Source organism: Diceros bicornis, chromosome 13, assembly GCF_020826845.1.
Source record: "Diceros bicornis minor isolate mBicDic1 chromosome 13, mDicBic1.mat.cur, whole genome shotgun sequence".
Taxonomy (NCBI): domain Eukaryota; kingdom Metazoa; phylum Chordata; class Mammalia; order Perissodactyla; family Rhinocerotidae; genus Diceros; species Diceros bicornis.
Genome location: NC_080752.1, coordinates 15,032,236 through 15,055,249, shown reverse-complemented (window position 1 = coordinate 15,055,249; position 23,014 = coordinate 15,032,236). Strand labels below are relative to the sequence as shown.

Here is a 23,014-nt window from a genome sequence, read left to right as displayed (position 1 = left end):
CATTAGACTTTTCTAGTCAGCTGCTCTTCTGTTGGGAAGTGTATCTGCCTATTAGTTAATAACCTGGGCTTTGGAGCTAGAGTGCAAATCCCAACTTTTCACTTGCTAACTGTGTGACATTATACAAGATACCTTTCTGTTCCTCAGTATTCTCATAATATAGATAATAATACCTACCTCATAAAGTTGTTGAGAGGATTAAATGAGATAAAACAGGAACCAGAGAACCTAGAATAATGGCAGTACGTCTGGAAACACACAGCTTGTAAGGGGCAGAGCCAGGAAATGTGGCTCCAGAGCCTACGCCCTTATCTGCCGCAATATACTACCTTTTCAACTTTATATGCCAATTCCAAAAATGTTATCTCACCTGATACTCAAAGCAAGTCTGTGATGTGAACAAGGATAATCATCCCCATTTAAAGATGAAGAACAGAGAGGTTATACATCAAGCCAGTGACAAAACTAGAACTGTACTCAGGTTATCTGAGATCTACTCCAAAACCTATACTGCCATCATGATTCCCCAAATCCCAGTAATTTAAGCTAACACAGAAGTACTGAGAGATCAGTGTTTCCTATTTTATTTTTAAACAAATAATAGCAGCACAGGAAGACTAAGAAAGAAAGGATAAAGCAGAAGCTGGAAATCAGTGTCTAAACAATTCATCTCTTGGAAATTCCTGGTCAGATTTTTTTCCTTAACCAACTAGGTATGCCCCAGGCAGAATAAAAATAAAGCTCCTACTGAAAAAGCAGATGAGAAAGGAGGTCAAGTCTGACTTCATTTGGATCAAAGACTAAATAATTCCTAGGAAGAACAAACAGGAAAGTTCTTTTTAATTAATTGAAATGGCTTTTACTCAATCTGGCCCAATCCAGCTCCTTATTAGCACAGCTCTTATCCTATCACTCTTTTTCTAAAAAAATGATCTCACTGACAAAACTGCTAAGACCAGGCAAGGGATTATTTCCTCAGAGGAATTTGTTATCTTTGTTTAGGCAAGAACAGAACAGGAATAAGAACTGAGCTGAATATACAGATTTAAATATCACCCCCTAGTGGTGACAGCTGAGTAGTAAGAATAGATAAATTCTCAGAGGCAGCGATCAGAAGAAACAACTAAGCCCTAAAATTAACCATCACAAGCACAGCAGGCAGAATGACACGGTCCCTGAACAATGGCTGAAAAAATATCCTATGGCAAACAGGAAAAACAACAACTCCAGTCTGAAAGAACAGCACAGCTCTTTATTTTTTTGGTTAACATGGTGTTTTCTGGAACAAGATATAATGCTAACATTGTGAATCATTCAAATAAAGTTTGTCCAAATTGGTCTTCTCAAATACTGCTGGTGAGAGTGTAAATTGGCACAATTTTTCTGGATATAAAAGATTTAATAAAAATCTTTAAAAAATACCTATACTCTTGATCCAGTACTACTTCATCCAAGAATTTATTAAAAAAAAAAAGGAAATAATCAGAGATATTAACAAATGTATTTACACAAAGAGATTAATCACAGTTTTTCTGATCAAAAAAAAACCCACACTAAAATAGGGGGAAATGGTAAGAAAATTATGGTATATCAACTTTATAGAATATAAATATGCAATATGTATGTTTATGAATAACTTTTAATGACATGGCAAAATGCTAAGAATAAAATATTAATCTAAGCCAAAAAAAAACTGTATATGCAGCAGGATTTCAACTAAACATCTATACTGGCACAGGAAATGATATTGCCTGAAAAGTTATTTCAGAAGATTAGAAAGCTACTTCTAAATTAAACAATATGTTGTGGTAAATCTATAGAGGAGAACAAGGGAAAGATTTAAAATAAAAAAGGACAGTGGATACCTTGGAGGTGGGGAAAATGGCATAGAGGAACGTGGCACATAGGAAAAAACATGGCAGTGGTCATGTTCTGTTTCTTAAGTTGGATGCTGGGTTTTTATGTATTTATTTACTATGTTCTACGGCTTACATAAATGTTTCCTACGGTCTTCTGAATACATCAAATTATTAAATGGAAAAAAGACAAAAATAAAAATTTGTGGAAATAAAAAAAAAGCTGTGTTCATGCTTCTGCTTTTCAAATATTATAAGATAACCAAAAAAACAGTTTCAGTTTTATCAATGATGGTCATATTTTTCAATAATATATGTATTCAAACTAGTAAGAATAGACTTTACTAGATTCAATAAAATTATTTTAATTTTGAACGAAAATGTGCTTGTATACACACACACACTTTTATTTCTCCTAAATTTGCCATAATGTAACTTCTCACCACTGCTGTTACACCCTTTTCCTATATTCCCGAGAGGTTTTACCATCTGATGATGAACTGGGTTGGAAAGGGAGTCTTGAGAGGTTTTCAGGGGAAAGGCAGGGAAGCAGCTGTGATGAATAAGGGAAGTAGATAGGAATAAAGAGGGAATTTTGAGAAGCATATCTGTGAACTCTATTATACTTCAAAGTGTTCCAAAATTTGCAGATAAAGACTTTGAGTTATTTTCAAATGACTTTTTGGCTGCAGGATTATGTTCCATGGACTATGACACTACTCTGTGACTAGGCTACATAGGTCACAACTTAAATAGTTATACATAAGCAATTAAAGAATTTCTCCTACTATTAAAGCTAGATATATACACATATCTTCTCTTCTGCTCTTGCCTTTAGATATCACAGAGCAAGGCCTTGAAGGAGCAACAATAACAACAACAAAAAAACAAAAGAAAAGAATCACTAGACTGAAAGTCAGAAGAGGTCTTGACATGACACTACCTAGGGGAGACACAGAATACTCTCGAATGTTGGAAAAAAAAGAAAGAGGGGCTGGCCTGGTGGCATAGTGGTTAAGTTCGTGTGCTCCGCTTTGGGAGCCTGGGGTTCACAGATTCCGATCCCAGGTGCAGACCTATGCACTGCTTATCAAGCAGGCATCCCACATATAAAATAGAGGAAGATGGGCACAGATGTTAGCTCAGGGTCAATCTTCCTCACCAAAAAAAAAAAAAAGAAAGAAAGAAAAAAGTAAGTAATAATAAGGAGAATCTTCATCATTAAACATCTGTCTAGCACTTTAATTTACAAAGCCTTTTCAAAACAATCATTATGACTCAGTGAGGTAAGGAGAACAGAGATTATTTTTGTTGAGAAAACTGAGGTTCAGAGAAGGAAATGTTACCAGTGGTAGCCATGCTGCCCTTTCTTTATATATGCTGTTCCTTCTCCTTAGAATGCTGTTCCCCACCTGTCCACCTATCAAATTCCTACTCATAGTACAGGAGGCAGTATATATGTTCTCTCCTCCATGAAGCTGTGCCTCATATCCCAAAACACAGGCAGATATAATCACACTACACTTTGTAGATAGTTCTATTACAGTTGTCTACTATCTTTCATTTGTTTGGATGGCTGTCTCCCTCTCTAGACTATGAGTTCAAGGAATGTTAGTAGTTCTCAAACGTTTTTTGTCTGTAGCCTACCTAGGTGGGGCAAAAAACCACATAGCTTACCTATCTCTCTTGGTTCCCAAGTTTCAGTAGAAAACATTGTTAACAATGAAGTATCGGGCTGGCTCCGTGGCTTAGCAGTTAAGTGCACGCGCTCCGCTGCTGGCGGCCCGGGTTCGGATCCCGGACTCGCACCGATGCACTGCTTGTCGGTCCATGCTGTGGCGGTGTCCCACATAAGGTGGAGGAAGATGGGCACGGATGCTGGCTCAGGGCCAGTCTTCCTCAGCAAAAAAAGAGGAGGATTGGCATGGATGTTAGCTCAGGGCTGATCTTCCTCACACACACAAAAAAAAATAAAATAAAAACAAACAAACAATGAAGTATCACTACAAGGAAATTTTATAGACATCTGCTTTATTTATTTACTACTTTTTTTTTGTGAGGAAGATGAGTCCTGAGCTAACATCCGTGCTAATCCTCCTCTTTTTGTTGAGGAAGACCGGCTCTGAGCTAACATCTATTGCCAATCCTCCTCCTTCCCCCGCCCCAAAGCCCCAGTAGACAGTTGTATGTCATAGTTGCACATCCTTCTAGTTGCTGTATGTGGGATACGGCCTCAGCATGGCCAGAGAAGCGGTGAGTCGGTGCGCGCCCGGGATCCAAACCCGGGCCGCCAGCAGCGGAGCGCACCCACTTAAGCCCTAAGCCACGGGGCCGGCCCTAGACATCTGCTTTAACAACAAGAAAATGCATGTTTCTTATTTGAATAACAACACATTGTCAGTCTAAATTTAGAACTTTTTATGTCAAAAGTATTATTAATGCAAATATACATCACCACACACTAGATTAACCAAATAAATCACAAGCGATAGCAATAATAAAGTTAAATTAATGATAATTCATAATTAAGATACAAAACTACCAACAATAAAAAAGTACCACCAACTAGGACAACACTCCTGATGCACAAATTACAAAGCTCTCTTCTAAGAAATCCCAGGAATTCCAACAAGCTACATTTGTACACATGTAGTAGGAGCTTTGTAACACTTCCAAGTGTGAGACAGACTTCTTCATAAAAGGCTCGAGTCCTCAGTGAACTCTAGTAATCTACTAACTTTAGCTTTACGATTACTAAATTGTAGTAATTCTTAATAATTCACTAAGTAGTTCTTTAGTATGGAGCCCTTAATAGTATATAAAAATTAAAAGTGTGGAAAAACGCATCATTTACCAGCCCCTAGGAGTTAAGGAAAGGATTTTTAGAACAGTTCATCATCCATCAGGAGGAGATCTGTGTCCCACACATTGAAAACCACTGGGGTTAGGACCCATGCCTTATCCATTTCCGTATCCCCTACTCTGGCACAGTGTCTAGTGAGTAAGTGAATAAATGAACTACCTATAAGCAGATTCCCTGCTTGTGAACTACTGCTTCTTATAAGAACGTGGCACACCTGGCGGCATGGGGCAATGAAGACAGGGAAAAAAAGGAGCAGAATAGGTCCTCAAAGCAGCTTTTCCATTTTACTACTTTTTGAGGCAGGTACTAATTTCTAATAACAAGAAAATGTTGTCTCTCTCTCTCACACACACACACATACTCCAGAAAAGACACACATGCACTTACAGCAGTATATCTTTTTGGTTGGCTCTCCATTTCTTCAGAACCCAGCTCCTTACCTCCCTGACAACACAGATCACTACCTATCTATCGTTCATTAAAATTCTAGGTCCAGTATTCCTCTTACTAACCACAACGCCTCTGGAGAAGTTACTTCATTTTTGTGCCTCAGCTTCCTTACCTGTAAAATGAAATTTGTAATATTTTTCCTTTCACTTCATAAGGTTATTGTATCAAATGAAATAAAGGACAGGAATATGCTTTGTTTACTGTTAAGACATTGTTACATCATCCATAAAGTGTATTTTTCCTTGTGATTAACCAAAAGAGAGATCTCATTGCTCAGAGGTTCTGAAGGCCACAGGGTCTGTCTTTAAGGAATCTCCTATAGACACTCACTAGCTCTTCCTAAACCTTCTCATGGCTTTCTTTTAATCTCCCTTATAATTTTTTTTTTTTTTTTTTGCTTTCTTATACTCTCCTTCCTTGAAGTATTTAGTCATCTACCCACCACTCAGCTAGAGGCATTCTCAGTCACTTGCCTATGACTTAGTTGTCTATTTTGTTGGTTAGTTTGTTTTAGATATTTAAAAGCTTCTTCTGTTACTGTACTGCCAGGGTCATGGCAAAGGAGCATTACAACGTTCTAGGCAGTGGCCCATCCATTTCTACCAAGTGGGGAGGTGGAGGACACTGGGAATTGACTATTTATAGAAATTACAGTCTACTGTTGGAGGGGACCAGGGCTTCCTTTGCTGCTGGTATGACAAAAAATGAAATAGATCCTCATAGATCAGGTATCTTTGATACTTGGGGACTGAAGCCCCATAAAATGCAACCAAAAAATTATCTGTTGAAAGAATTAGTAAATTACTAGATGCTAACATCTCAAAACTCATTTTACTTCTCCTCATGAGACACTATTTCAGGAAACATCTAATATAAAAAGTATTAAAATTGCCTAGGGGCCGGCCCCGTGGCTTAGCAGTTAAGTGCGTGTGCTCTGATGCTGGCGGCCCTGGTTCTGATCCCGGGCGCGCACCGACACACTGCTTCTCCGGCCATGCTGAGGCCGCGTCCCACATACAGCAGCTAGAAGGATGTGCAGTTATGACATACAACTATCTACTGGGGCTTTGGGGAAAAATAAATAAAATTATTAAAAAAAAAAATTGCCTTAATTCCTCAAGACAGACCTTGTGGATTTTAGAATCACTGAGTAATGAGGTCTCTCTTTTGGTTAATTACAAAGAAAAATACACTTTATGGATGATGCTGGTAACAATATCTTATAGTAAACAAAGCAAATTTATATCCTTTATTTCATTTGATACACACAATAACCTTACAAAGTGAAAAGAACAATACAAATTTCATTTTACAGATATAGGGAAGCTGAGGCACAAAAATGAAGTGACTTTTCCAGAGGCATGTTGCTAGCTGGAAGAATACTGGACCTGGATGTGAATTCTAGTGGTGTTACACTGCAAATTATCTAGCTTTTCTGACCCTCAGTTCGGTCCTTTGTAGAATGGGGATAATATTAGAACTTGTCTCATGATGCTAATATCAGGATGAAGTGATGAAGTGTGTTTAAAGCCCCCAGAACAATGCTGGACAGAGTAACTACTCAGCAAATGTCCCCTAATAAGTGGGAACACTTATTAGCCATGATCTTGCACAGGTAACATAAACGTAAGTTTCGGACACATAGGACAGCAGGTTGATTGTTGTAAATTCTTAAGAGAGACTTTTCCCACCCAGAGTCCATGTAAGGCAAACAAGCTTCTTTGTCTCCCTACACCATCAGGCAGATATTTTTCAGTCTACCTTTTCACTAAAGGTGTAGGCATTTTAGGGTCTCGGCTTTATGTGGTTGGCAGTTCCAACTCATATGAATCAGGCTCAAAAATCTCACCTCCTACCTCCTAAGACTGACAAATCCTCCAACAGAAGACAATGGCTCTGACAGTGCTCCTTTTTTTGTACCCCTGGATGATATTTTTCTAAAGATTGGGCCGGAAACCAGGTAACTACAAAGATTACAAACTTGACAATTTCATAATTAGAAATAAAATTTTTATTGACATCTCTCTGAAGGACTATGTAATACTGTAGAGTAAAATGTGGGCTTGGGAGTCAGATTGTCTGGATTAAAATGCCAGCTCTACCACTTAGAAAATGATATAACTTTAGGCAAGGTAATTAATCGCCCTACACCTCAGTTTCATGATCTGTAAAGGCAGACAATAACAGTACCTACATTATAGGAGTATTGTCAGAATTAAATAAAGTCTAAGTGCAAAACATTTAGAATAGTGAGTGGCATATATTAACTGCTCAATAAATGTTAGCTATTATTATAGAATATAAGTTCCATAGAACAAACACTATGTTTTGTTCACTGCTGTATTCCCAGAGCCTAAAACAATGCCTTCTACACACTGGGCACTAAATGTTTATTGAATGAATATATGAACAGTCAAGCACAAATTTATTGTTAAGTGTATTTAAAATACTTATTTGCCCCTAGAGAAAGGGACTATATGTCCAGAGAGAAATATTAAGTCCCAAGTCTAGCTCTGAAAATAAAGAATAAAATTGAAAGGCAGACATGTGTCATTTGAGTTCACAGGTATAAGAAACTTCAGATATTGGACAATCTTTGACTCCTCATTTTAGTAGTACTCCATGGGAAATCTCTTCTCAGTTTATGTGGGTTTCTTTCCCTAGTATTTTCTACTACTGATTCAATCAAGGCAGACTTCTAGGAATAAACACCTAATATAACCTTAGATGTGATCTAATCCCTTTACCCTCTCCTTCCCCAAACATAATCATTTTACAAATGAGGAAGAAGGTCAAGAAGGCAGTACCAAGGACACAGATACACTGTGCTCACGGGTACAGATATATTGAACTATTTGGCATGGACTGTAAGGAGTTGTTGTTCTTTTTTAAAAATCACCAACTACTCTTCAGAGACCCCCAGAGGCCAAATAAAAATGCAGGTAAGGCAAGCTCCTTGCATGTATCACTCCAAGGTCTAGTCAGTGAGGCAAATGGCTATGTGCTAAAGGGCAAGGAGCTAGAGTTCTATCTAAAAAAGATCAAGGCCTGGAAAGGTAAATAAACCCCCTTTCCTTCCATCTTAGCTCATGTCATAAAGCCATTCTAAGAAACAAAACAAAAATTCAGGTCAGTAATCACTGAGCAGATGAGCAGATCATAAGAATCGTTAACGCAAAGAGATACTTGAAGCATTATTTTCCTCTTAACTACTAGCATGAGTTTTGAAATATAATACGGTAAACAGAGAAGCTGGGTTAATAATGGAAAGAGCATTGGGCTTTCAGTCAGTCCTGGCTTTGCTACTTACTAGCTGTGTGACGTTAGGAAAATAAATTAACTTCTCAGTTTTCTTATCTGTAAAATAGACGCTAAACCTCTATCTTGACTACCTCACAAAATAGTAGTGAGGAATAAATGGAATGGTAGGAAAATACCTTTAAAATACTAAAGTACTATGCAAATATTAACATAATTGAAAGAAGGGTTTCTGGTATGAAAAGTTCGGTAATATATTCACAGAGGTAAGATATCAAGTTTATACAAAATTTAAACCTATAAAAGCAGCTTGCCCTGATCCCACAGTACTATAGCTAATAGAATGTACCTACTATAATACTTACCTTTAACTTGCTAGAATCTTACTAGATTTTATAAGAGGTGGAAGGGATCATGGAGAGGATTTAATACAACCTCTTCATTTTAGAGATTTAAAAATGGAGGCATAGAGAGGTGAAATGATTTGCCAAAGGTTATAAGGCCTATGAAAAGAAAATAACTGACATTATATAACCAAGAACATTCAAACTTTTTTTTAATGCCCTTAGAAAAGGAGAATATGACATTGAACAGGCATTAAGACGCTGGAGGGCTAAGAAAAATGTTTATACAAAGAAGAACTGGACATAGGAAAAAAGAAAAAACAAAAGATCTTTATATAGAACTAACAAACATTTAAATAACTAACCACCCTTCTACCAGAAACTGACTCTTTATTATCTGGGTTTAAATATTCTATTCTCTGGAAGCACAACTTCACAAATTATAGACAAGTAATTTGCAAGTATTTATACAAAGGGATATTGCTTTGCAATACATCTTGAAATAACTTGGCTTCCTCCCCAACTCTTCCTGCTGAACTCTTCTGGACAGAAACATTTATCCTAGGTCAAAAGTACCACTCAGGCTAGTAAGAGAAACTACCTGATCCAACATTTCCTACCCATCAAACCTCTTTTTCCCCTCAGGGTACCTGTACAGTGTGTTCACCCGTTTTTTCCCCCTCTTTCATAATTCATATCTCAGTTAAAATCACCTTATGCAATTCTCTACAAAATACACACATTTTTTTCACTCAACAAATATTTATCTACTTACTATGTCTCAGGCATTATGCTAACTGCTTAAGACATGAAGTTGAAAAAACACAGTACTGTCATTGTCCTCAGAGAGCTCACAATCTGGAGAGACAGTCATCCTCTATAAACAATACCACCACCACAGAGTAACTGCTGTAACCAAGGCACATGCAAAGTACAGGAGAGAGACACGGAAAGGAGGAACTCAACTGCCTGGAGGTAAATGAAGGCTTCACAAAGGAGGTAGGGCTTAAGGGGACACTTGAAGGTTAAATAGCCAAGAAGTCACAAAGGGGGACAACATTCTAGTCAAAAGGAACAGTGTAAGGAGAACTCAAGAGACAGAAAAAACAGCATAATGTATACTCAGTCTTACTGAGCATAAAATGCAAAGACTTTTTCTCATAAAATGATTACATCATTAAAGGATTAGATCACAAAGGTGCTAGTATACTAGCAAAACAACTACTTGCTGAGCCCCTCCTATGTGCTGGATACTGCCAAGTACACAGGATACAGATCTTTGCAGACCCACTGCTGTCCATATGTATGGTTTACCTGAGTTGTGCAGTACAACCTGTACGGCCACAGCAGCCCCATAAGACCACTGTAAACTAGCAGGGCCTAAACTGCAGGTTCCTTAAGTATCATGAAGAGTCCACAAATTCATATGCATACAAGAATGCTCTGTACACAATAATATCTTGAAATATACACTATTTCAATGCATAACAGATGCTGTTAGAATTAGCATGTAGTACCATTTTTAAACAATACTAAATTGCTACCAGCCTTTTGCCTTTTTCCCCCCAATTAATGTATTCTAAAAGTATATTCCTGTCATGTCTCCCAAGTTTTTCAATGTTAAAAAGGTATCTAAATGCTAAAGACAGAATGCCACCAATATCTGATATTCTCCTTCAAGCACTTTATAGAAGGTCATTTGGTAACATGGATCAAGAACCATAAAACTGTACACTCCCTTTGATCAATTTTCTTTCAATAAATATGAATTACTTTTATAATGAAAACAATGGTACAAATATTTTAAATGCCTGAATTCAGTTTAGATTCCTACAACCTCATAGAGTCCAGGGAAAGTAATAGCACAGGCTTAGAGGTCACACAAACCTGTGCTTGAATCCTGCTTTGTCACATATTAGCTATTTGACCAGAGGAAAGTTACTTGATTTCTGAAAGCCTCAGTTTTCTTATCTGTGCAATGAGAAAACATCATCAACCTCATGGAACTGTGAAGATTAATTAATACATCATCTGATACATTGTGTGCTCATTAAATGAAAGCTACTGTATGAGATCATGCTTCTCTTATTTAAATAAATGTCCCAGCATCCAAGAATATTGTTTTAATGTTATTTTTCTATTTTAATTATTAGCCTTAAAAATGTCTTTTATTCCACTGCAAATAAAGACAACTGCCACTTAAATGTGGTTTTTTTTTTTGTGTGTGAGGAGATCAGCCCTGTGCTAACATCCGCCAATCCTCCTCTTTTTTTTTGCTGAGGAAGACAGCCCTGGGCTAACATCGGTGCCCATCTTCCTCCACTTTACATGGGACGCCGCCACAGCATGGCTTACCAAGCAGTGCGTCGGTGCGCGCCCGGGATCCGAACCAGCGAACCCCGGGCCGCCGCAGCGGAGCGCGCGCACTTAACCGCTTGCGCCACCGGGCCGGCCCCTAAATGTGTTTTTTAAGGGCTAGGTTTAGAACCTATGAAAAAAGTAGGGTTCTAGTCAGTATTTCCCAATTCATGGATTGCTCACGTCATTAAATTCAATATTGATGTCTATTGCAACTTGTATATTTTTGACCATTTAATAAAATAATTATTTAAAATTTTCTCCTTTAAAAACAAAAGAAGTTTGAGAGTATCCAAAAATATACCTACTGAACATGTGTGAATTAGTGGAAATTAGGAGACTGGCTCATGATATTATAGTCACTCAGTTGTTATACCTTTATCTGAACATTAAATGTCACAGTAGTTTTAAATTATTTTTATTCTTATAACGAACTGTTGGTTAAAGACAGAAAACATAAGCTACACTGATGACGAAATAAGACTAAATGAGTGCATTTATCTGATCAGAATTCTTAAATGGTACATCAAGACACCTCAGTATTTTTTTAAGCATTAAAAAAATGAAATCTGGTGATAGTTATATCTAATTTGGATTTTCATTTATTCAAAATGAACTATCCATACTTCCAATGTTTTATTTGTGAAGACAGGCTCGCAAGTAGCAGCCTGGAACCATTCCTTTTATTTTGTCATTTAGAAACAAAACAGAACAATTATAGAAACCTGTTGATTTTTTAAATACAAAAATGCAAGAATAAAAAAGTCAGTTCTTATCTATTTTGATGCCATAGACACAATTAATTTCAATCCACATTGTAATATATATTCATTTACAATATGAAAAATGCTTTATCTTATGTTAATGTATCATTTGTTAAACAAGGTTGAAATTTGTTTTAATGTATTTTGTTCAACATATTATTAAATGAACTATATATGTAACTTAAAAATAAAATATATTTTACTTAAAATTACTCCTTTCTCATACCACACAAAAACTATTTAAAAAACTAAATAAGGTTGGGCAGCCGGATTCTCTCTACATGACCTAATAGATGACCTTTGGGAGACCAGTTTGTAAACAAAGCACTCTGGTATGGTAAACGTACTTTGTTATAACAGTCTCATAAATCCCTAAAGGCAGCATATGTGAAAACTGAGGCCCAGTGAGCAAAATCGCCAAGCTATTAGTGATTCTGTGTTCTACAACTCCATATTAATGCCTCTATGGAAAACTCACTTAGCCAAAAAGTAGTGTGCCAGACCTTCATATTTCATTTCCCTAACAGTCTCCTTCCTCCAATTTAAATCACCACCACCATATCAAGGTTAGGGTGAAAGTCCACACACTTAATTTTCACCCAGACTAGTGTAACAGCTCTTCTCTCTCCAAACCATATTTCATACTATGTAAAGTGACCATCCTCAAAATCTCTTAATTATGATATTATTTCACATAAAAAAACCTTTCAAAGTACTCAGGGTCTTTACAATGAGGCCAAAACTCCTGAGCCTATAATTCAACGTCCTCCATGATCTGACCCTAGGCTTACCTAGTTTCATCTCCCACTGTGCTCTCAATGCTAGATTCACCCATTTCCCAGAATACAACATGCCTGCTTCTGTCTCAGCTTCTATGCTCAAGCTGGTCCTTTTGCCAAGAATGGCTTTCCTTCCCAAACTCTTACTGAATAAAACTTCACTTGTTAAAGTCCCCAATCAAATGTCCCCTTCTCAACAAAGCCTCCCTGACTTTCTGATCATCCCCAAAGTCATTCATTCACTCAACAAATATTTACCGAGCACTTACTATGCACCAGGCACTACATAAGTGTTAAAGATACAATGATGAGCCAAATGATCATGGTCTCTATCTTCATAGAGCTAGTATTTATCTCACTGGGTTGCTAGAAGAATTACGAGATAAAAATACGTAAAGCACTTAAAACAGGGCTATACACAGTCATGTTCAATAAATATTAGCTATTAGCGTTGCTGCCTAACCATACTATCTAAAATAGTTGCTACACACACATATATAACATCATTTTATATTTTACCCTGATTTATGTCTTCTTAGCACTTATAACTACTTCTCATTATATATTTTTTATTGTCTACCCTCCCCACCACAGACCATGTCTTTTTTTAACCACTGTAACCCCAGTGCCTAGAACATCGCCTGGCCCTTAGCTGCTGGTCACAAACCACCTCTATAACAATGATTTTTATAGTCTGGGGGTGGAGACAGATATTAAAGCAAATAATCACAACAAGAAATATAAAATTACAATTGAGGGGCCGGCCCTGTGGTGTAGTGGTTAAGCGCACGCATTCCACTGCTGGTGGCCCGGGTTCGGATCCTGGGTGCGCACCAAGGCACTGCTTGTCAAGCTATGCTGTGGCGGCATCCCATATAAAGTTGAGGAAGATGGGCACAGATGTTAGCCCAGGGTCAGTCTTACTCAGCAAAAAGCAGAGGATTGGCATGGATATTAGCTCAGGGCTGATCTTCCTCACACACACACAAAAATAATAAAATAAAACAAAATAAAATAAAATTACAATTGATATGTATTCTATGAGAGAGAGTTACATAATAGAGGAGTATGACTTAGGCTTTTTTTGAGGAATAGGCAGGACAGATGGGGTTTCCTTGAGTTCCTTGAGCTGAGAACTCCAGGATATGCAGAGTCAAGCAGGCAACAGAGTACCACCACAGGCCATTCACATATGCTATTCCTTCTATGTGGTTTTCCACAACAACTCCTATAATTTAATCCTTCAGTTTTCTTCCTGTAAGTAAGATCCTCTGGGCAGCCATCCCTGACTACCCCATACCATGATCCCACAACTTCTTCTTTCTTAGCACTCTTCACATTTAAAATTACTCTTTTTGCTTAATGTCTATATTGTCCACACACGTAAAATACAAAAAGACAGGGACTACATTTGTTTTATTATATGTAATATCTCCAATGCCAACACAGTCAATGGCACTCAAAAAAAAAATTGTTAGATGAATAAAAAGACTACATATTAGACCAAAGTTTGGTTCACAGACCAGGAACATCAGCATGACATTGGCACCTGGTAGAAATGCAAACTCTCAGGCCCTACTCTAGACCTAATAAATCAAACTCTGGAAGCGGTGGCCCTCAAATCCTCCAGGTGATTCTGATTCACGGTAAAGTTTGAGAACCCCTGTCTTAAACATCTCAATTATTCAAAACACAACATACCAATGAAATTTTTGACAAATATAAAATACAAAGCTTTATAATAACATCCAACTCTTTTTATTGAGTGTCTGCTAAACACATTGCACAAGGAAATTTAAAAAAAGTAGCCTCTACAGATAATTCTCAGCTCATAAGCTAATATTTTGCCTTCTCTTCACCTCCCCCACACATACACTCTTACTCTGTGTGTGTTTTAACAAGGAAAAAATCAAGCTGGTCGGAGGCAAAGTCTAAACCAAAATCATGCCTAATATATCTTTCCAGTCTCATTTCCTACTACACATCCTCATTCCCGCATCTCTCCACACTATATAAAGGTAATCCTGCAATAAATCCTAATTACTTTCTACTCACATTCACCACGAAGCATCCTTCCCTTCCCAAAATGATCTATATAAATCCTAGTCATTGTTCAGGCCCAACTCAAATGACACTTATGGACCCTAAATAGCCAAAAAGGAGTTCATAACTTCTCTGTATTCACATATTCATTCCCTGTGGGAGGGCCAATACTTCCAAAAATCAAGCTATTTGGTGTTTTAGGTAGGACAGCTCTTCATTCTGAAGAGAAGATCATCACATCTTACTAACTTTCCTTTTTCACCAAAAATAAGATTCTCAAACTCACTCTTTCTGTGTCGTCCACTGGTTGCCTCAAATTTCAGTTAAAGATTATACTTGTCAGATAGGAAAATGAGACCAAAAAGTGAATCATTCAAGCACCTACTTGGCATCTTGGGCACTGGGAGTAAGTAAGGCACAGTTGCTGCCTAGAACTCACATTTCAGGGGGAGAAACAGGTTAACACACAATGACAGTGTGACGGGTTGTGAATGTGAAGGATTGTTGTGGAGGCAGATACAGCAGAATGACAACCTAAAAATGCAGAGTCGGTGAGTTAGGGAAAGTTCACAGGTTAAATAATTTTATAATAAACCATCCCTTCCTGAAAAAGAGAGGAGGGAAAAACAGAAACTGACTAACCTCCTAGAAGAACATGAGTACCAGGACTTTGTTTTCACTAGAAGGTCTTATTCCTCCCAGAGACCAAAATTTAGATTGCTGCATAAGACAGAGCAATGTGTTCATCAAATGTACCGCAAGCCATGTGTAACCCAACTCAAATGAAAAACCAGCTGAAGCCTCAAGCTATTTTGAAACAGGAAGGAGAAAATTTGCAAATATAAGGGTCTCCCGCCCGAATAAAGGCAGAGAGGGCAAAACAAAGAAAGGTATTAGAAGGTATGAATGAGACTGTCACAATCTGACTGCCAAGCTGATTTTCTGTCTTCAGATGTCCCGGTCTCTGCCTCCAAACAAAAACAAACCAATTGCTCCGAGTAACAGCCAAGCCTGTACATAAACATTTTAAAATTTCCCAAACTGTACTTCCACATTAAAAGATGCTCAAAATAAAAATACATTTCAAAACATTTTTAGTTATTTCTGTCAAAAGGCTAGATATCTCATAAGGTCATAGCATGCATGTCACCCCATGTCTCACTCCATCACTCCAAAACATACTATCACTCAGGTTTTGCAATCACACTTGGTAATAAGGCTTCCAGGGTCTGCCAATACCTCCAATCTCCCCCTTCCCCTCTACATAAAAGAAAAGGAAGAAGAAAGCTTATGAATGCCCATCTGCCCGCCCTACATTTTCTGGGAAGCAATCGCCTTCAAATTGTCCCTGCTTAGACCCCTGAAGCCCGCAGAAGGAAATGGGGACAGCTATGAGAGGGGGGAAGCGAGGACATCCCACCAGGGGGAGAGGAAATGTGGATGGTAGAGGACGAAGGGGAGAAAAGATCCGGAGAGGAGGGGGCAGGGGAGACAAATGATGAAAGGGGGTAAGAAGCGAGAGCAAAGAGCAGGAACGAAAAATAGGGAGGAAAAAGAGGGAAAGAGTAGAGATCCCCAAAGAGAGAAAAAGGCAAAATGGTTGAGGAGAAAAGGAAGGTCGGGTTAAAGGACGAGGAGGGGGCGGCAAAGGGGACCGCGAAAGAGGCTGTCACAGGGGTGATAAAAAAGGGTGTCACCGGGGAGGAGAGAGATTAAGGGGGGTGGGGGGGGGTGTGTGTCACCCCAGCAGGTGGCCGGGGAACACCGGGAAGGAGGCGCGGGTCACGAGAGGGCGGTAACAAGGGGGTGAGGTAAAGGCAGGGCGCAGAGGGGGCACCAGAGCTGGGGAGGCGCAGGCCCGAGGGGGCCAGGCGGCGGGCGGCTGGGGCTCGGGCAGGCCTCTCTCCCTCACCATGGCTGCGCCGGCCTGGTCCTCGGGCTTGCAGCCTCTGTCCTGGGTTTGGCGGCGGGCCGGGCCTGAGCCCGCCCCCAGGCTGAGCCGGCGCGGGGGCTCCAGGAGGCTCCGGCGAGCGGCGGCTCCGGCCTCGGCCCAGGCCTCGGCCTCCTTCCCTCACAAGCTGAAAAAGCAGCAGCCGCAGCCGCAGCCCGATCCGGAGCGCAGACTCCGCCCCCGTGAGGCCCGACCCCTGCCCGCGAGCTCACGCTTGGCCCCGCCTCCGCTCTCACTGCGCAGACTCAGCCGAGGAGACACGATCCCCGCGCCCGACCTCTGGCTTCTCCGTGATCTCAGGCCCTTAAAGGAGACACCCCCTCAAATCCTGTCTTCCGTTTAAAAATAAGAGCTTTAAATATTACGTCATAACAGGAGACTAGAGCACTCACTCGTTTCAGTCACCTATAGATTCCTGTGCTTCAGGTTCATTGTCATTCATTACTATTGTCATAATTCTTGGCGATTTCAGTTCTCTTAGATGATTCTTCCAATGCCCTGACCTCTCGGTTCCTCTCCTCTAGGGATCACGCTCGCCTCAGCCTCTCATTTCCATACTCATACCTTAGAGCTTCTCGTTTCTAATATTTGTAACCCTTCTATAATCTCAATTTTAATCATCCAACTCTCACGACAACTTCCTTCTTTTCTAGCTCTCTTTCTGTAATACCAGACTCCAAAAATTCTTCAACTCCGCCAAGACTCAAAATCCACTGATCCTACTACTTTTTCACTATTCCTCACACTACCCTTATGTCCTCACTTCCTTCCTTGAACAGCTTAGATTCTATTGTCATCATGAAAATCATTCTTTCATTTCTCCAGTCCTGCTCTTTACTTGTACTCGCCTGACAAACTCTAATCCTGAACCTGCAGCAAAATGGGGGAGAGTGGAGGAAAATCCAAAACCATACTCACTGGTCTCCCTCTAAATTTGATATCATTATCCTTAAATAGACCCCTCATGCTTGGCTGTGCTACTACATTTCCCCAATTCCATACGCTCTCCTGCCCTACTAGATAACTATTTCACATCTCTCTCTTCAATCCTTCCTCCCTCATCCTCACTTGACTGATGATTTTGCTGCCAATTCACTGAGAAAATGAAGCAAAAAAAAGAGAACATCTACAAGTTCACACCTGCCACCATGACTTCCAACCTACATCTGGCTCTGCTCTGCCTGTAACCCTGCTCCTGTGCTCCGCCTTTCTTTCCTTACTATAAATGAATGATTTGTCTTTTAGCTGAGGTCAAACCCTCCTCAGTTCCTCTCAAACTATCTATGCTAAAAGACTTGGTTTGGGTTTTTTTCCCCCAATCAATCACAAACCTATATTTTTGTAAAATGCAATAAAAATTAATAACTAGAAGAGTTAAATTTAAAAAGACATTCAAAATGCAAGCCCAGATTTTTTTTTTACCATCTTAATCATTTTTAAATGTACAGTTCTGGCCGGCCCGTGGCTTAGCGGTTAAGTGCGCGCGCTCTGCTACTGGCAGCCCGGGTTCGGATCCCGGGCGCACACAGACGCACCGCTTCTCCGGCCTTGCTGAGGCCGCGTCCCACATACAGCAACTAGAAGGATACAGCAACTAGAAGGATGCGCAACTATGACATACAACTATCTACTGGGGCTTTGTTGGGGGGGAGAAGGAGGAGGATTGGCAATAGATGTTAGCTCAGAGCCGGTTTTCCTCAGCAAAAAGAGGAGGATTAGCACGGATGTTAGCTCAGGGCTGATCTTCCTCACAAAAATAAATAAATAAATAAATGTACAGTTCAATGGCATTAAGTACATTCACATTGTTGTGCTACCATCACCACCATCCAGCTCCAAAATTCTTTTCATCTTGCAAAACTGAAATTCTGTACCCCTTAAACAATAACTCATTCGCTCCTTCCCCCAGCCACTGACAACCACCATTCTACTGTCTGTATGAATTTGACTACTTTAGGTCACATTTTTTTATTATTAGATCCAACAGACGTAACACTTTTCTGTCAAATTGCTATAAAAGTTTCTAAATATTTACTCTCAATTTCTGCCACCACCTGATGACAAACTGTTCATAGACTATCACTAGTCCACAGATCACGCTCTGAGTACCAGAGTGTCAGGTCCCATACTGTTTCATTTTCTCAAAGATATATATCCAGCACGTCTTCCTCTCTTCTACATCATCATTCTTCTGTTTTTCTTTCCCACTGACTTACCAACATTAATTTATTTCTTCTATTTCAAAAAAAAAAAAAAGACACCTCTCTTGACCCAGCTTGACCGTCCATCTACTGCCCCATTTCTCTGCTCTCCTTTCCCGCAAAATGTCTCACCAAGGTGGTCTGGACTGTACTTGATGTCCTGATTTCCTTTTTCCCATTTTCTGTGGGACCGTGTCCAGCTACACTTTCACCTCCACCGCTCCACTGAAATGCTCTTGTTAAGGCCACCGGTGACATCCATTTATTAAGAACAGTCAATTCTCAGTGTTACTTGACCTACCAAGAGCACTAGACACAGGTGATCATTTCCTCCTTCTTGGTTACCATGACACTCCACTCCCACATTTCTTTGACCTCTAAATTACTGCAGTGCCCCAGTCAATACTTTGACCTTTTAGCTTTTCCATTTATACTCACTCCTGGATGATCTTATCCCATCAGATTACTTCAAATCTGATCTATGTAGTGATAATCCCCCAAATTACACCTCTATTCCAGACCTCTCTTCTGAATTTCACATTTATATTTCCAACTGCCAACTAAACATCTCCCCTTGTATGTTTAATAGATTTCTATTATTCCTAGTAGCCATCCAATAGCCTTCCCCTCAAGTCCTATTGGCCATGAATAAACCAACAAATAGCAAAGTGAATAAGACCACCAATATTAGCTTAGACCAAAAATGTTTTACACTCTGTGTCTGATTTGGGAGTCATCTTCCCTGAAGACCTGGTGGTAGTGGAGGAAAATCACCAATAAAAAAAGCAGGGTTCTGCCATCAAGAAAGAATGGGGCCACAGTTGATCTGTAATCAATGAGACAGAATAGAAAGTCCAAAAATGCGTCCATATGTACATGGGAATTTATTATGATAAATGTAAAATTTCAAGTCAGTTAAAAAAAAGCTGGAATTATATTTGGTATTAGAATAACTGGATAGCCATATAGAAAAATTTAAATTGGATCTACACCTCACACTATTCACCAAGATAAATTTCAAATATCTCAAAGATTTAAATGTAAAAAAAACAAGTGAAACCAAAAAATACTTGAAGGAACCATGGGAGAAGTTTTTATAATCTCAATGTGAGAAAAGTCTTTTAAAATACAAAACAAAACCTAAATGCTATAAAAGACTGATAAATTAAACTACATAGAAATAAAAAATGTCTGTGAGGTAAAAGCCACCTTAAGAAGAAGAAGGTGACAAATGACTCTCTATATATATATGTTTACATTTCATATCATAGGAAAATGGATAATTTTATATTTATATACAGAGCTGAAATCAATAAGAACTAAAGCACAAGGAGAAAAGTGGGAAAAAGACAAACTGATAGTTCACAGAAAAAGAAATAGAAATGGCTCTTCAATGCTCATTCTTACTCATAATAAGAGAAATGCAAATTAGAATTCCTTTGAAATACTATTTTTCACCCATCAGATTGGCAAAGATCTATAAGACTAATAAGATACCATGTTGGAGGGGGAGGTGTAGTTTGACAGGTACTCACATATTTTGTTGGTGAGAGTGTAAATTGGAACAACTTCTATGGAGGACAATTTGGTGGTGGTATTTATCAAATTTTAAAATGCACATTCCCTTTGACTCAGAAGTTCCACTTCTAAAAATTTAATCTACACACATGTTCAAGCATATGTACAAGCTTTGTTTGTAGTAGCCAAAGATTGGATACAATTTAAATGTTTATTAATAAATATTAATAAGCAGTTTATTAATAAACTGCTTAAATATCAGTGTATTCCTACAATGCATACTCTGCAGCCATAAAAAAGACCAAGAAAGTTCTTTTTTTTTAAATAAATTTATAAATTTATTTATTTTTCCCCCAAAGCCCCAGTGGATAGTTGTATGTCATAGTTGCACATCCTTCTAGTTGCTGTATGTGGGATGTGGCCTCAGCATGGCCGGAGAAGCGGTGCGTCGGTGCGGGCCCGGGATCCGAACTCTGGCTGCCAGCAGCGGAGCGCGTGCACTTAACCGCTAAGCCACGGGGCTGGCCCCAAGAAAGTTCTTTGTGTACTGATATAGAATGATCTTCAAGATCTATCATTAGGGCCGGCCCCGTGGCTTAGCGGTTAAGTGCGCGTGCTCCGCTACTGGCGGCCCAGGTTCGGATCCCGGGCGCGCACCTACGCTCTGCTTCTCCGGCCTTGCTGAGGCCACGTCCCACAAACAGCAACTAGAAGGATGTGCAACTATGACATACAACTATCTACTGGGGCTTTGGGGGGGAAAAAAAAAAAGGAGGGGGATTAGCAATAGATGTTATCTCAGAGCCGGTCTTCCTCAGCAAAAAGAAGAGGATTAGCATGGATGTTAGCTCAGGGCTGATCTTCCTCACAAAAAACAAAAAAACAAAAAAAGTAGTACTTTAAAAAAAAAAGATCTATTGTTAAGTGAAAAAGCAAGGTCCTAAACAATGTATATTGCATACTCTCATTCCTATAAGAAATGATGGTAGCAATATATATTCATAATTGCTTATATATGCAGAAAATATCCCTGGAAGAATTAAACAGAAACCAATATCATCGATTGTCCAATTGCTGCCAGGGATGACAACTGGATGGCAGGAGACAGGTAGGAGGGAGACTTTTCATAATATAGCCTTTTGTATATTTTCATTTTTTTAATCATGAGAATGTATTATCTATTCTAAAAGTAAGCAAAAATTTAAAAGATAATCATTTGGAGGTACTTATTTATTTTACAAGTAAAATAATTTTTTACAATGAGGAACGACTTTATCGATGTTCCTAATTTCAAGAGATTCCTAACAGACATTTATTCTTGTTGAGTTAATTACGGCTACAACAGTAGTTATTCATCACAAGTTTGGTGCATATAATCAACCTCCTTTGGCAAACAGAGTTTATAACTTTAAGTGAACAAATATCGTTTTCTACAACAAACATTCTAACAAGTGTAGTTTCCCATAACAATTCATAATCTCAAGATTACAAATCGAAATTCTTTGGAACTATTAAAATAAACCTTTTGATACTATTGGGAAGCTCTGCTCCTTTTGATAAAGATAGAAACTCAACTTTATGAGGAAAGATTCAGAGTAAGTATAGCTTTAACTTAAATTCAATGACAAATGGTATATAATTATATACTATTCTTCCCTCTTATCTATGTAAACAGAAGTTAATGGTTAATTCAGTGCTTTGCTCTCTCAAAAACACTTGTGCCCTTTCAGAATTCCTGCTATTGAAGCCTGTGGCCTTTGGTCTCAATCTAACTATAATCAAGGGCTGAATCTAAGGAATTCAGGGCTTACGATTATTTATTTTTACAGCAAGTCAATTGTTTACAAAATTTGGAAGATTCTTTTATATTCTTGAGTGATAGCTGTTATTATTATTATGAAGAGAATATCAATTTGTTCCATTTTGCTCTAGAAGATAGAGCTAGAGGCAAAGAGGGGATGGGAAGCCATAGGAAGGCAGATTTCAACTTAACAAAGGGAAGAACATTCTAAGAGCAAGAATTATCCCACATGGAATGGGCTAATAGTAAACTCTTGATCACCAGAGATGTCCAAAAAGGGGCCAACTGACAATGTTGGGAATAGATAGAAAAGAGTTTAAAAATGAATTTGATGATTGCTCAGATTCCTTCTAATTCTGAAAGTCAGTGGTTCAAGAAAGTTAAATGGGAAAAGGCAAAAGCAAAAGATTAGGAATTTCAACACAACTCACTTATTTCCGAGGCAGGATTTCCTGTTATTTTTAATATTCAGTGCCCTTAATCTTTAAGGGAAGGGATCATTGTAAATGTCTACTGTCTTTTGTACTACTCTGTTGGATAATGAAAAAGACTCCAGGTTACAAACAAACAAGCTCCGTCTTAACAATTCAATAAGGGGAAAACAAATTGCTGGGTGTGATGAAATTTCATCTGGCTGCTCCTGAGCATGAGGTGCTGAGCTGCGTTCCAACCACTCAGAACCCGAGACTCAGGGCAGAAGTTTCCAATAAGCATCGTCTATTAAGAGAAGACCTCCCTGGTTGGTGGCTGGCTAATCTCTGTGTAGAGCTAGGGACTATCAAAGAGATTTTTTCAGGGCTGAAAGTAGCTATCCAGGTACTAACTCTA

At 38.9% G+C, this 23,014-nt stretch overlaps 1 protein-coding gene across 2 annotated transcripts in view; it reads right to left on the bottom strand.

The window, feature by feature from the left end:
• Positions 1–16,770, bottom strand: part of ZYG11B (zyg-11 family member B, cell cycle regulator) — an 81,814-nt gene extending 65,044 nt beyond the window's left edge. The window contains exon 1 of one of the 2 annotated variants that reach the window (XM_058552432.1): positions 16,628–16,770. In XM_058552432.1, coding sequence (XP_058408415.1) covers positions 16,628–16,630 — 3 coding nt within the window. In that variant the 5' untranslated portion in view covers positions 16,631–16,770. The remainder of the gene's footprint in view (positions 1–16,627) is intronic. The other variant, XM_058552430.1, reaches the window with a different exon arrangement.
• Between the last annotated feature and the right edge of the window lie 6,244 nt (positions 16,771–23,014).